The sequence below is a fragment of the Helianthus annuus genome, chromosome 16 (assembly GCF_002127325.2).
Source record: "Helianthus annuus cultivar XRQ/B chromosome 16, HanXRQr2.0-SUNRISE, whole genome shotgun sequence".
Taxonomy (NCBI): Eukaryota; Viridiplantae; Streptophyta; class Magnoliopsida; order Asterales; family Asteraceae; genus Helianthus; species Helianthus annuus.
In genome coordinates, this window is record NC_035448.2 from 136416341 (window position 1) to 136429836 (window position 13496).

A 13496-nucleotide genomic window follows, 5' to 3' on the forward strand; every position below is an offset into this window, starting at 1 on the left:
TGCAGTTAGCTTGATCACAAAAGTAATAAAGTATCAACGTTTTTCAGAACTTAAAACATTTAGAACTTAAAACATTTGTCACAAGTAGTGAGAATTGAGAAGTCATTAACATTTTTCCAAAAAAACATCGCTTAAATTGAAACTTAAGTATTATTACAAGTGAAGATGTATCTCTTTTCTTGCATAGAAATAGTATGAATCTACTTGGATGTTTGAAGCTAAAGCCTCAAGTATCAATTGTTCGCCAATGATCTCTAGATCAAGTGGTGGAGGGCTTGCATTTCTCTTGAGAGATGCAGGTTCAACTCCCACTTGGTGTAGAGTGAGGCACTTGTGGGCAATGATGGGAGACCTAGGGAAACCTGGGTTGGATCCTTGAGCCAAACGAGTTTTACCGGTAATTTCACTACTGTCGTGCCTACAGGCGGGTGGGTTGCTGGTTTTTCCCAGTGGACTCGGGTTACTCTCGAAGTACTCTGTTTGTCCAGTGGGTGTCTCGAGAGTGCTCGGGATTGATTCTGTTGACCGTTAAAAAAATAATCAATTGTTCATGTTTCCGTGCATCACAAACTCAACTTAAGAAACCAAAATCCATATGTCAACAACATCAAACATAGGTACTGGCTTGTTTGGTAAACTAAAAATTAAAATAAATTATCATAAACCACTCAGTTTTGATCACAAAGAACACTCAAAAAGTAAAAAATTACACCCCTACTTTTATTAAGATTATCACCTATAAAAAACAACCAAATTTGATCAAGAGCCCATGTATTATAAAGTAACACGCATACTTCAAACATCCAACACGGGCAATACATCTAGGTAGTCGAAGGCACACTCAAGGCACAAAGGATCACCATGTCGCCTAGGCGCCACAGTTCAAAAGCGTGGGCCCGAGATAAACAAGGCGTAAAGTATAAACACGCCACTTTTAGTTGTGCTTTTGCAAAATTTGGCCTGAATTTTTGCCTGCACGTCTTGATAGACGTGAGGCGCTTTTGTTGAGCCTTGCACAACGCCTTTTGTCTACTATGGATCACACTCATAGATCAACGATACGTTCTAAACTTTCTAGCCAAGGAATCATCGTAAGTCGCAACAACCGGTCAATGAGATGTTACCACACATGGGAATCACTGCAGGTCATATGTACAGAAAGTTCCTTTCGTGTACCAGAAAGTCCAGAAGTCAAAACTATACATCCAAATGCCAGAGACATAAACAATATAAGACTACAACAAACAGGCATTAATTGGGATGCAAGTACACTAGCAAGATGACATCTTTCTGTTTGGAACTCACAGACATTTAGTCGAGCATGTGGTATGCATATGTTAAATACAATTTCAAGAGGTTTAAATTAGTTCATTTCAGCCATAAAATCAAGTTGTTTAACCATGTAATATCATCAAATTCAATCATTCATGGTTGGTTACATATAATCGAAAATGAATCACCTGAAAATGCTATTATAGTCCATGGTTTTAATACATCGACAACACACAACAGTTTATAGTAATCTAGATTAAATTGTAAGGCACCAGAAGGCATGTTTTTCATTGGTTTCCCTCCTGAATTGCAACCCAAAGACCCAAGCCCAAATTTAATCACCATCCGAATCACTACGAGCTGTCGGCTGATCAAGCAGAGATAGTGTTTCTATGTAGGGATGCATAAAAAATGTACCGAACCACCCCTCAATCCCAAGATCATCTATCTGCTTTGAACGGGGCTTATAAGCAACAAGATGTGCATATTGGTCGTCTACAATTTCAATTATATGTTCACCACTCTTTCTGAATACCATTGGTGTTACATAATCATCTGTCTGACAGCTAAAAGTGGAAAGCTTTGTAAACGATTTAGAAACACCACCCTCCATCATCCATACATCATACACCCTTCTATCGTCCTCCCACTCATTGTCAACCACAACAAGAGACTCCCTTGGTTTTAACAAGATGAACCAACGTTCAGGCGGGGGATGTGCTAACCTATTTGGGAGGTTTACTTCTCCAAATTGTTCACTTGTTATATCAAATGATATAAGCAGATGACAAGACCCACCATTCATGGTATTCCTATCGGTAGCAAACCAATATATAACCCCATCTACAACTACCGAACAACAATCAAAAGCCGTATTAAACTGAAAGCGGACCAATTTACGAGGGAGATTGCCACCAAGCCTTCTCCATGCCCCTGTGCTTAGTGTAAAAACCTCAACTTCCCAGGGGATGCAACGTGCACTCTCTATATCCTCCCAACTAACAACATGTGTGATCTTGACGATCTTAGGGTCATTAGTCACACGACAAACCCCGAAACCTACAACGGTTTCATATGTTTCCCCAACTGCCACATTAGGCACAACAACCTCAACTGTTTTTCTAACAGATGGATTCCAAATAAGAGCCTTGCCCCTTCCAGTGACGGGGCTACCTGGATAGAAACAAAACAAGCCGTGAGAGTAGCCCAATATTCTAAAATACTCACGCTCCGTAACCAATCGGGGAGGAGTCAGAAAAACTCTATTTCTGGGGAAAGTATCGTCGTCAACAACTGAAACGTATCTTAGGCTGAGATCCGTTATATCATCATACCGTAAAAATATATGTTTTGCTTGTGTCCTATAATCAGCAACAAAAACTGAACTGTCGATCATAGACTTCCATGCCTTTGAGACGGTTCGGAATTGAATCAAGGATTTCACGGGAAGCCTCTTCATAATTTCCACTTGGAGTTCGAACGGTATGTTGTCTGACATTTTGATTTTGGTTATGGAAATGGGATGATTTGTTTCAACCAGTGTTTTCAAAGCAAGGCAGATCTAGCTCTTCGAATCCTGAAACCGCCAAAGTTCAAGACAATCAGATGTCATCTATATAAATGTGATGATGATAGCATGAACATTTAAAAACACAAAATCAGTGTTGTTAAAAGCGATCGCTTGGAGCGCCTAGGCGACCAAGGCGAGCATTGTCCGCTTTTATGTCCTAGATGAAAAAGGCAACGATCTTTTTTTTTTTTAAAAACCCTATCTATAATAACAAACTGGATTTTTTTAACAGCTAACTTTAATTATTTATGAATCATATCTCATAAAATCTTTATATATTATTAAAAGATATTTTGAATTTCAAAAACTTAAGAGATATATTATTTTTTTATACAATATCATTCTGTATATAACAGACTATACGCAGCAACAGCATTCATCTTCACAGCTTTGTTACTTTCTGCCGGCAAATTAAAAGTACAGGTATGTGTTTCTGTTAGTTAGTTATTTATTCTTTTATCATTCATGTACATGTTGATCCTTCGGAACTATGCTACTGCTACAGGCTATGGCTTCTCAAGATGATGGACCATCCTAGAGCAGGAAAACGGACCCTGGATGGAAGTACAATCATCTGAGGAATCCTGATGATAAAAATGCCGTTTCATGCAACTTTTGCAAGAAGATCACAAAAGGTGGAATTTTTCGTGCTAAACTACACCAAATTGGAGGAAACAGAAACGTCAAGTCATGTACGAGGTGTCCACAAGAGTTAAAGACGAGTTGAAGGCGTATGTTGCGAGCCAAAAGGCCAAGAAAACAAATGATGGGTTGGTTGATTTGGCTGATGAAGAGGAGGATGATGAAGTTATAGAGATACCAACTCAGCAAAATAAGAGGCAGAAGACTAATGTGAAGGGGCCATTAGATGTCATGTGGTCAAAAGGTATGATAAACATTGGCGGACCCAAGCCCACTTCAAGGTGGGCGGGCGCACCCCCGGGGAAAAAAAATTTAGTGTTAAATTCCGTCAAAAATCCCGTCCGCACCCCTTGTAATTTTTCGTCCGCACCCCTTGGATTTTTCGACCGCACCCTTGAACGCACCCCTTAGGTAAAAAGTGTTATCAATTTATATTTTAATTTTTTTTTGTAAACTCTTATTTAAAAAAAAAAATACTACCTAAATTATATAACTTTTAATCTATACTATATAATAAAAGAAACCTGATTTTAGACACGTGTCATTCATTGAAGATGTCTATATTTGTAATTTCCTATCTTTTCATACTTAATATTATTATTTACCAAATTGACACTTTTTTATTTGGTTTACCCTTATCTCATATTTTATAATAAGGATTAAACATTAAATATTCGAAGCTATTTATTTATTAATAAAATAAATTTAGTAAATCTTCTATAATCAATCTTATTTAAAAAATAGTTAATAGTTTAAAAATATTTAATGTAAATCAGGTGGTGAAGCCATTCCACATAAATCAAAGTTGCACCGAATTTCCGGATTTTTTTAGCCATCATATGAACCACCATACAATTTGTAGACGGACCACAACCAAAAAAAAAATGCATTTGATGAAACCATTTGAGAGCTTTCTTTAACGTAACGAAAACATCCCAAATTCCCAATACATATTTATACTAACATATTGCCATATTGGGGGCAAAAGTGTAAAATAAAAAATAAAAAAATAAGGTAAAAAATGACCCCCAAGGGAAATAATAACGGCTATATTAACATTCAAATCGTTCCAATGGAAAAGTTGATGAAATTATTGAGTATGATGATGATGATTTACTATATATAATTAGATTTATTCAACCCGTATAATACACGGGGTTTATAAAGATATAATTTTTTTTATTATTAAGTTTATAAAATTACATTTATCTAACCCGTGTAACATACAAGGTTACAAAATTACATTTATTTAACCCGTGTAATACACAGTGTTTTTAAAGATATAACTTTTTTTTTATTATTTAGTATATATAATTAGATTTATTCAACCCGTACAATACACGGGTTTTATTATTTGGTATATAAAATTACATTTATTCAGTACAATACATGAGGTTCTTAGAGATATATATATTTTTTTTAATTTTAAAAAATACATGGTCTTTGTCTCGATTGCTAAGTGTTATGTGCCTTATGTCCAAAGCTTGATGCAAAACTACTATCGAGTCGGGTATTTAATCTGTGTAATACACATGGTTTTTAAAGATATAACTTTTTTATTATTTGATATATAAAATTACATATATTTAACCCGTACAATATACAAGGTTCATAAAGATATAAGTTTTTATTATTTAGTATATAAAATTACATTTATTTAACCCGTGTAATACACGGGGTTCTAACCTAGTACCTAACTAACCCAAATACCCATACATTTACCCACTTATAATTCCTAACTAGCTAGCCCACTAAGTCTTAGCCCATTAACCAAACCCAACAATATTTCAAACTATAATAAAATAATTAAAGCCCAAAACCTTTAGAGATTCTCTCCAGCAGCCGGCGACCACCGTAATCAGCCACCATACCACCGTCGTTTAACACCAAATCTAACCGGAATCCGAACACGGGTAAGTTTCTTTGTTATTTTGATGATTTTGGTTGATATTATAGGAGAAAAAAAAGGTAATAAAGTTGTTAAATAGGTTTGAAATTTTGTGTGTTTTGACGTTGTTTATGGTTTTTTAGATGATTTTTAGGGTGATTATGTTGTTTATATATTTTTAGGGTGATTACAACTAACGTTATGATTTCTAGGCTTGAATAGTTGAAAATTAAAATTGAAACATTATGTTATGGAGCGATGAACTTATGTTATATAGAGAAAGAATTGTTTAAAAATTTAGTTTTAAATGATGTTTTGAATAGATTTTAAAAAATGAAAACCCGTAGGGCGTCGACGTTTTAATTATGTTTGTAACAAAGTTTACATTTTTTGATTATTATATAAATTTAGTTTGATGTTCGTTTGTTTTACATGACCCGACCTGACCCGACTCGATACGAACCGATTTTTTTACTCCTATACCTAGGGGCCTAAAATTTTTAAAAATGTTCCGCACCCCCATAGAAAAATTTCTGGGTCCGCCACTGATGATAAATTGTTTTTTTATCACATCTGTGGTCTGTTAATGCGTGTCTCAGTTAATTAATCAGGGTGAGCGGGGCACCAGCGGGAAGGGGGATCGGTGACCCCATTCACCGCTCGGGAACACCGCCGCCATCGGTGCGGGAAGGTGGTGCGGGGAGAGGAATCGGGGAGAAGACACCGAAGAGGGGAGTGGGTGCGGGGAGGGGTATCGGTGGGCCCATGCTTGTAGCAACCAATCAACATTTTTTTTTTGAATAAAAAAACAATTCTTCTAAGAGGGGGGTGCCGCCATCAGATTGGGGTGCGAGGGGAGTTTAAGAGGGGAGTTGACGTGGCATAACCTGATTGGGTGTACGTAAGAGAGGGGACTCCCCTCTTAGGGGAGTGCCCCGCTCACCCTCACATCTGTGGTATCTGTGGTCTGTTAATGTGTATGTCAGTTAATTAATCACATCTGTGGTCTGTTAATGTGTGTCTCAGACTGTTAATGTGTGTGTCAGTTAATTAATCACATCTCTCAGTTAATTATAATCACATCTGTGGTCTGTTAATGTGTGTCTCAGTTAATTAATCACATCAGTTGTCTGGTAATGTGTGTGTCAGTTAATTAATCACATCAGTTGTCTGTTAATGTGTGTCTCAGTTGATTAATGTTTATAAATTCTGTCTGACTTAATCAAATTAGTATTGTTTATGGCTGTCTCAGTTAATGAATGTTTTTAAATTCTGTCTTATTAATCAATTCAGTAGTGCTTTTATGGCTGTCTCAGTTGTATGTAATGTTTATAAAAACAGGTAAAGGAAAACAAGTTCAAACAAGCATCAAGGATGCTTGTAATAAAGAGATCCGAGCCCAAACAATACAGTCCATTGCAGCGTTTTTCTACCAGGCTGGGGTTGCATTTAATGTGGCTAATATGAACTGCTTAAAAGAGATGCTTGCGGCTGTTGGAAACTATGGGCCACATTTAAAGCCTCCATCATACCATGAGCTTCGCGTGCCGTTACTAAACAATGAGGTACAACATGTGGAGGAGTGGGTCGAAACTCATAGAACTGAGTGGATGAAGTACGGTTGTTCGGTAAAGTCGGATGGATGGACAGATAGGAAGCAAAGAACGTTGATTAACTTTCTTGTCAACGGTTCTAAAGGAACGGTGTTTATGGAGTCCGTTGATGCATCGTCGTATATGAAGACTGGTGAAAAGGTTTTTGAGCTCCTAGATGGGTTTGTGGAAAGGATTGGGGAACAAAATGTTGTTCAGGTTATTACCGACAATGGGGCCAACTTTAAGCTAGCAGGTTAATTTATTTTTTGATTTTTTTGTTTATGATTACTCTTCAAATTGCACCAGCCTGTTTATAACAAATTAGTTTACAATTTTTTGTAGGTAAAATGTTAATGGAAAAGCGGAAAAATCTATTTTGGACACCATGTGCAGCGCACTGCTTGGATCTAATGCTAGAAGATATCGGTAAGATTCCGGATGTGAAAAAAACTATTGAACAAGCTATCTTCGTTGTTGGTTATATTTATAACCATAGTTTTGTCTTGAACTTAATGAGGGAGTTCACTAAAAACAACGAGCTAACAAGGAGTGGAGTAACAAGGTTTGCAACCACGTTTCTTACGTTACAAAGCTTGCAAAAACAAAAATCTGCACTTAGAAACATGTTTGCTAGCGAACAGTGGACGACAAGTAAATGGGCTGAAGAACGTAAGGGAGCAAGAGCGAATGACATTGTTTTTACCCCAACTTTCTTTCTGGAACAATGTCCTGTTTACGTGTACGAAGGTATGGAACGAGCAAAAACTGCAATTGCAGCAGCTTTAGGAGGAGAAGATAATGCAGAATACATTGTTGTGTCGGGAATTATTGACAAGAGATGGAACTGCCAACTTCACCATCCCTTGCACGCAGCGGGTTACTATCTTAACCCAGAGTTTTATTGCTACAATGTTGACATTGAAAGCGATAACGAAGTGTCCCTTGGACTACATGAATGTATTAACAAGCTTGAGCCTAACAAGGACACACAAGATAAGATTAATGTTGAGTTGATTCATTGGGTGAACCAGTCTGGATTTTTTAGTCTAGAAACAGCAAAGCGACAACATGGTAAAATAGCACCTGGTAAGTTAACTTTTTAACATACTTTTTACCTAGATTATTGACTTTATTTTTATATGTATAACGTGTCAAATTGGATTGTATGTAACAGCTGAATGGTGGAAGTTGTATGGGAAAGGCACTCCAAATTTGCAACAACTAGCTATTAGAGTGCTAAGTTTAACGTGCAGTTCATCCGGGTGTGAACGAAACTGGAGCACATTTGAGCATGTAAGTATTCCAATATAAAATTTAATTATGAATTATGATTGAGCGTTTCTTGTATCTAATATTTATACAAATCTTAAACAGATCCATTCGAAGAAGAGGAATCGTCTAGAGCATAAAAAACTACATGATCTCGTCTATGTTAAATACAATAACATGCTAAAGAATAGACGCGATGTGGATGCGGCATATGATCCCATTTCATTGACTGATATTGATGATAGCAATGAATGGTTAGTAGGAAAGATGGGTGAAGATAGAGTTTTTACTGATGATGGAGATTTGGTTTGGGATGTTGTAGGAGAAGCGAGTGGAGCAGGGGAGCGTATACACAATACAAGATCTTCACAGCCGGCTGCTTCGAGGGCATCTGCTTCGAGGCCGTCTGCTTCAAGGCGTTCAACTTCAAGGCCTTCTAGTTCAAGAAGATTGGTTGATGAAGATTCCGAAGAAGAACAAGAGGAAGAACAAGTGAATGTTGCTGCTGGAAAAGGCAAAGCAATTGCTGTGGATGACGATTCCGACTATGATGATCTTTAAAGTTGAAGAACAATTGGTTTTGAGTTTTATTTACTTTTGGAAGAACTTTATTGTTTTCAAGTCTTAACCGTTTTGGTTTTGGGATATTTTGGTCATTCATAATAATGTTGGTTTTATTTTAAGCTTTATGATATTTGAACAATTTCGGAATTTTGAGGATTTGGGTTTTTCGGTTCATAACTCTGTTTTTTTAATGTTTTTATTTGATTGCGCTTTTTTTTTTCTCAGGCTATCGCTTTTTTTGCGCTTCTCGCCTAGGCGAGAAGCGAGCCCTATGCGCCTAGAGTGCGCCTAACGCATTTGATAACTATGCACAAAATACATAACTACAAATTATATATATTTATTTCTAATCATGGTTAATGGGTTTCGACATGTGTGCGCAGGTCATGTTGAGAACTTCTCAGCATCAGTTCGAGATGTTAAACGAATCAGAAAGAAAGCATGGATATGCTCCCTGTGGTTTGGTCATTTTGACGGTTTTGCTCCAATAGTTTAAAAATAGCCATTTTCCTCCCCGATCTTTCGAGTTTGTCGCCAGTTTGCTCCCTAATCTTTCAAGTTTGTCGCCAGTTTCCTCCCTGATGGAGTTAGAGGCTGGGAGCAAAATGAAAATAAGTTAGAAAAATCAGGGAGGAAAATGACTATTTTTAAACTATTGGAGCAAAACCGTTAAATTGACCAAACCACAGGGAGCAAAACAGAAGTTTACTCTATTATAAAACAAACAAACAGAATGGCAAGCAACGAGAGAAAAAATTGAATAATCTTTAAAACGTTAAAAAAACACGAGACGTTAGATATACAAAATATAAACAGTTAATCACAACACGTTAGATATTGTGCATCACTTGACCGGAAGTGATTGTTGCATTCATCGCGTCATAATGGCCGGCCCAATGGGCTTCTAAGACTAGGCCCGTAAAATAGGGTCCTCCAGTTTCTTAAAAAGTTTTCATATGAAGCATGTGGATTAGGCCCAAATAATGAAAAAATTAAACCGGTTTTTAAATAAAGGCCCCAATCATTTATAAGAAAAGCCCAAAGCCCAATCGTTCCAATTAATGCGATTGGTTAATGCGACAATAAGATTAGCGAAATAGCGTAGCAATCATCGCCGTTCCATCGTTTTTAGAAAATGTGCCCTTCCAAAATCCAAACCCAATCATTCATCCTAAAATCCCTAATTCAGGTCCGCCCCGCCAACATCTTTTCTTGCCCGCGGTTTCCGTTATTACTCAATGGCGTCGTTGGGGATTGATGAGCTGTGAGAACTTATGGCTAAAATTCCAAAATTAGGGGTAGGCGTGAATGATGAATCGCAAATTGAAGGATAATCAGGTAAGTTTTTTTAATTTCTAACGGCTTTTTTATCGTATCAGATTCTAATTTGTATATGAGACATTCTTGAATTCCAATTGTAGTATTTATTAAATTGCAATTGAGGCATCACAATTCACAAATCCTAATTTATCATTGTTTTTCTAATTTGTATATCGATACCGAACTTAGGAATCCGATGATGCAAAAAAGGCAAAAAAAGACGTAAACAAGAAGCTTTAATTAAATCACAAAAGATATCAATTTTAAAATTCAACGGGCCCCCCACTCTGTATTTCGCTTAGGGTCTCCAAAAACGTTGGAACGGCCCTTGACGTCATATAAAACAGAGACTCAAATACTACAGAACACAAGTTACAAACCATACTTATACACTGCTAGCACATCATAATATCACACGGACCTAACTCTTACAACGCACAACCAAAAAGTCCAGTGCATCAAAACTTTGCAAGCAAAAACATCGAATTTGAAGCATATCATCAAGCAGGGGCGGACCCACACTATGTGGGTCGGGGTCTCTGAACCCCAATGTTTTTCAAAAAGTTAGTAGAGACGGTCCATAGGAAACATTAGATGGAACATCTAACATGGTTGGTGTGGTGGTAAAATTTATAAGTTTGTTTAAATGTATTAAAACAATCCAATTTCAAGTTGCTTTGAGTTAATCCATTTTTTTTATTTCAATTTTATATTTTTTAAACTTAATCCGAATTAACAATTTAACCGAATTTAAAAGTCGATTTGAGTTCGGCTTAATTTGATTCGAGTCGATAAAAATATATATTTCAACTTAAAAAGTTGGTATTATTAAAATAATGCCGTTGGACAGTCCCTCGACCCATACGAGGACCGACCCGAAAAAGGAACCCAGTGGAAAAAAAATCTTGGGTCCGTCATTGTCATCAGGTCATATAGAACATATATCTCCTACCAGAAATATAAAAAAATACCGTCGAATTTTGTTCGCCCTAACTATTAACTATACAATTTATATGGTATCATACTATCATTTGCTTTTACAAAAAAAAAAGTATTAAACACCCAAAATACAATCATAAATCCTAATTTACACGATTTACTATTTGAACAAGTTATGAAGGTGATCGGATAACATAAGAGGATTATTAATGAAGAGAAGAAAACGGACCGTTTGAATGCTTTGTAGCTCCCACGACGATCTTTCACTGGAATTGCTCAACCGAAAGCCTTGGATGACACTAATTTTAGGGTTTCTAATTTTTTAAATATGTGTCAGTGTACTCGAGTCTATGAGAATATATAGAGACCATGCAAGTATAGATCATTTTAGTTTGGGTTAAGGCCGTGGGGTATGGGGCGGGAGTTTGGGCGTGGGTTGGGAGAAAACGTCCAAGTCACCACCCTGGGTGGGCTTAGGTTGTGGTGTGGCCCCTTGGGGCTTGGCTTTTAAGCCGGACGTGGGGCGGTATGGCGAAACGAGCTGGCTTATTCTCATTGGATCACCCGCCACGTCAGGCGGTTGTTTTAAAATTTTGAATTTTAAAATTCAAACTGGTCCCCCCCATCCCCCCATCTTCTATAACCGCCACCCGGGTCCCCCAAAGGCCATATATATTGCAACCCCAACCCCACCGGTCCCCCCATCCCACGAACCAAAACCCCACCGGCTACACCCACTGTCTTGAACCCGCTGGTCCCCCCATCCCACGAACCCAACACCACTATGGCATCCTGGACCCGTCAAGAAGAAATTTTTAATTTTGTAATTTTTAGAAATTATGTAATTTTTAGGATTATGTAATTTTTTAAATTTTAATGAAATTGTAGGTTTTTTTATAAATGTTGTGTGATTTTTATAATTTTTTTGTATTTTTTTTTAAACATTTATGCCACGCGGTGCACCCAACCCAAGCCCAACCCACGCCCCGCCATACCCCGCGGACACGTAACCTGGCAGTGGGCTGGCTCCCTTTACACGTGTCACCAAATGCCCAACCCAAGCCCCAACCTAAGCCCCACCATACCCCACGGTCTAAGGGTTAAGCGGAGGGGAGCACCAATCAAGTTCTGTCATGTCATCAACCATTTTTCCATTACTCATAACCTTTTTTTAGTGAGGATGGTCATCACTCACCACCACACCCAACAATTTCTCCCTAACCAACAACTACCCTCACAAAATAATATCATCACGGCGTTGAAAATATCACGGAATCGAGGAACCGTGATACAATAACGCGTTATACTTTGAGTGGCGGTGGAAAGACAAAACCCATCACTCGTTATATTGGGCTATCACGGAACCGCCCCGTGTGCTCTAATTTGTGTTTTACTTCAATTCAAAATCAAAATGTTTAACGACCTGATTCCCTATAGTTACTTTACTTGACCATTTGAATCCAATTTTTTAACACTGTTAGATTAATCTATTAGTTTTTAATAAAAAGACTAAAATGCTCATTTTCTTTAGAAAATAATAATAAAATAAATATTATACTCATCTTATCTCTTTTTCATACACTCAACCTCCTCTTTTCTCTCTCTCTCTTCTTCCTCTCTCTCAAACCCAAATCACAAAATAAAATAAATAATAAAAAGACTGCCATAACAGAATCTCAAACCCAAATCACAAAATAAAGAACAAAGAAGATACTGATGCAGTTAACTACACCTTGATAATTCTTCATAATTGCCACCTTAATAATCTGAAGTCAAAATGGTAACAGATGTCAATAACATGAATCCCAACGCTCAAATGCTCAAAAAGCTACAAAATTCAAGTTGCAGAAAACATGATTCGAGGTTTAATACGCTGCCGCCGGAGTTTTGCTTGTGTTTGAGAAAATTTACCACTAACTTCACACACAAAAATCGATCTAAAACACAAACTAACACAAAAAAAAAAAAAAAAATCGATCTAAAAACAAACCAACACCAAAATCGATCTAAAAAATAAGTTAAAATCGGGTCAACTAAACGAAACTGATCAACATCGGTTGCTCTGGTGGTTACCGGAACAGGCCCAGATCTCTCCCGCCACCTGCATCTCTTGCCACCAAGATCCATCTTAGTGTTTTAAATCATAATCCCCAATATTAGATCTACCTAACTGTTTCGTCAGTCGGAATGTTACAGATCGTGTTATAACGATTTAGAGAGAGAGTTTACACTCTGTTCCCGAGTTAACTTAACGAGGGATAAGAAAAGAAAGCAAAAGTGAGAAAGGAAAGGATGAGAAAGGAAAAAAAAAGATGTCTTTCCCACCGTTTCCTTCCAAATCGGAAGGAATGAAAAATTAAAGAATTTAGCCTAATTTTCCTGTCATTTCCTTTCTTTTCCTTCCTTAAATGAAACTCGGGAACACGACATGTTTTAT

The 13496-nt window shown here is 37.2% G+C and overlaps 2 protein-coding genes across 2 annotated transcripts; one reads left to right on the plus strand and one right to left on the minus strand.

Annotated features, from left to right (window-relative positions):
- Positions 1-1355: 1355 nt before the first annotated feature.
- On the minus strand, positions 1356-11487 carry LOC110917547 (putative F-box protein At1g32420). The gene is made up of 2 exons (XM_022162074.2): positions 11289-11487; positions 1356-2848 (listed from the first exon to the last, which is right to left on the minus strand). The coding sequence occupies exon 2, from the start codon at positions 2768-2770 to the stop codon at positions 1607-1609; it is 1164 nt and encodes a 387-aa protein (XP_022017766.1). The 5' UTR covers positions 2771-2848; positions 11289-11487; the 3' UTR covers positions 1356-1606.
- LOC110919653 lies at positions 3533-7898 on the plus strand. The gene is made up of 4 exons (XM_022163917.2): positions 3533-3728; positions 6714-7220; positions 7310-7779; positions 7893-7898. The coding sequence occupies exons 1-4, from the start codon at positions 3533-3535 to the stop codon at positions 7896-7898; spliced, it is 1179 nt and encodes a 392-aa protein (XP_022019609.2).
- Positions 11488-13496: the final 2009 nt, after the last annotated feature.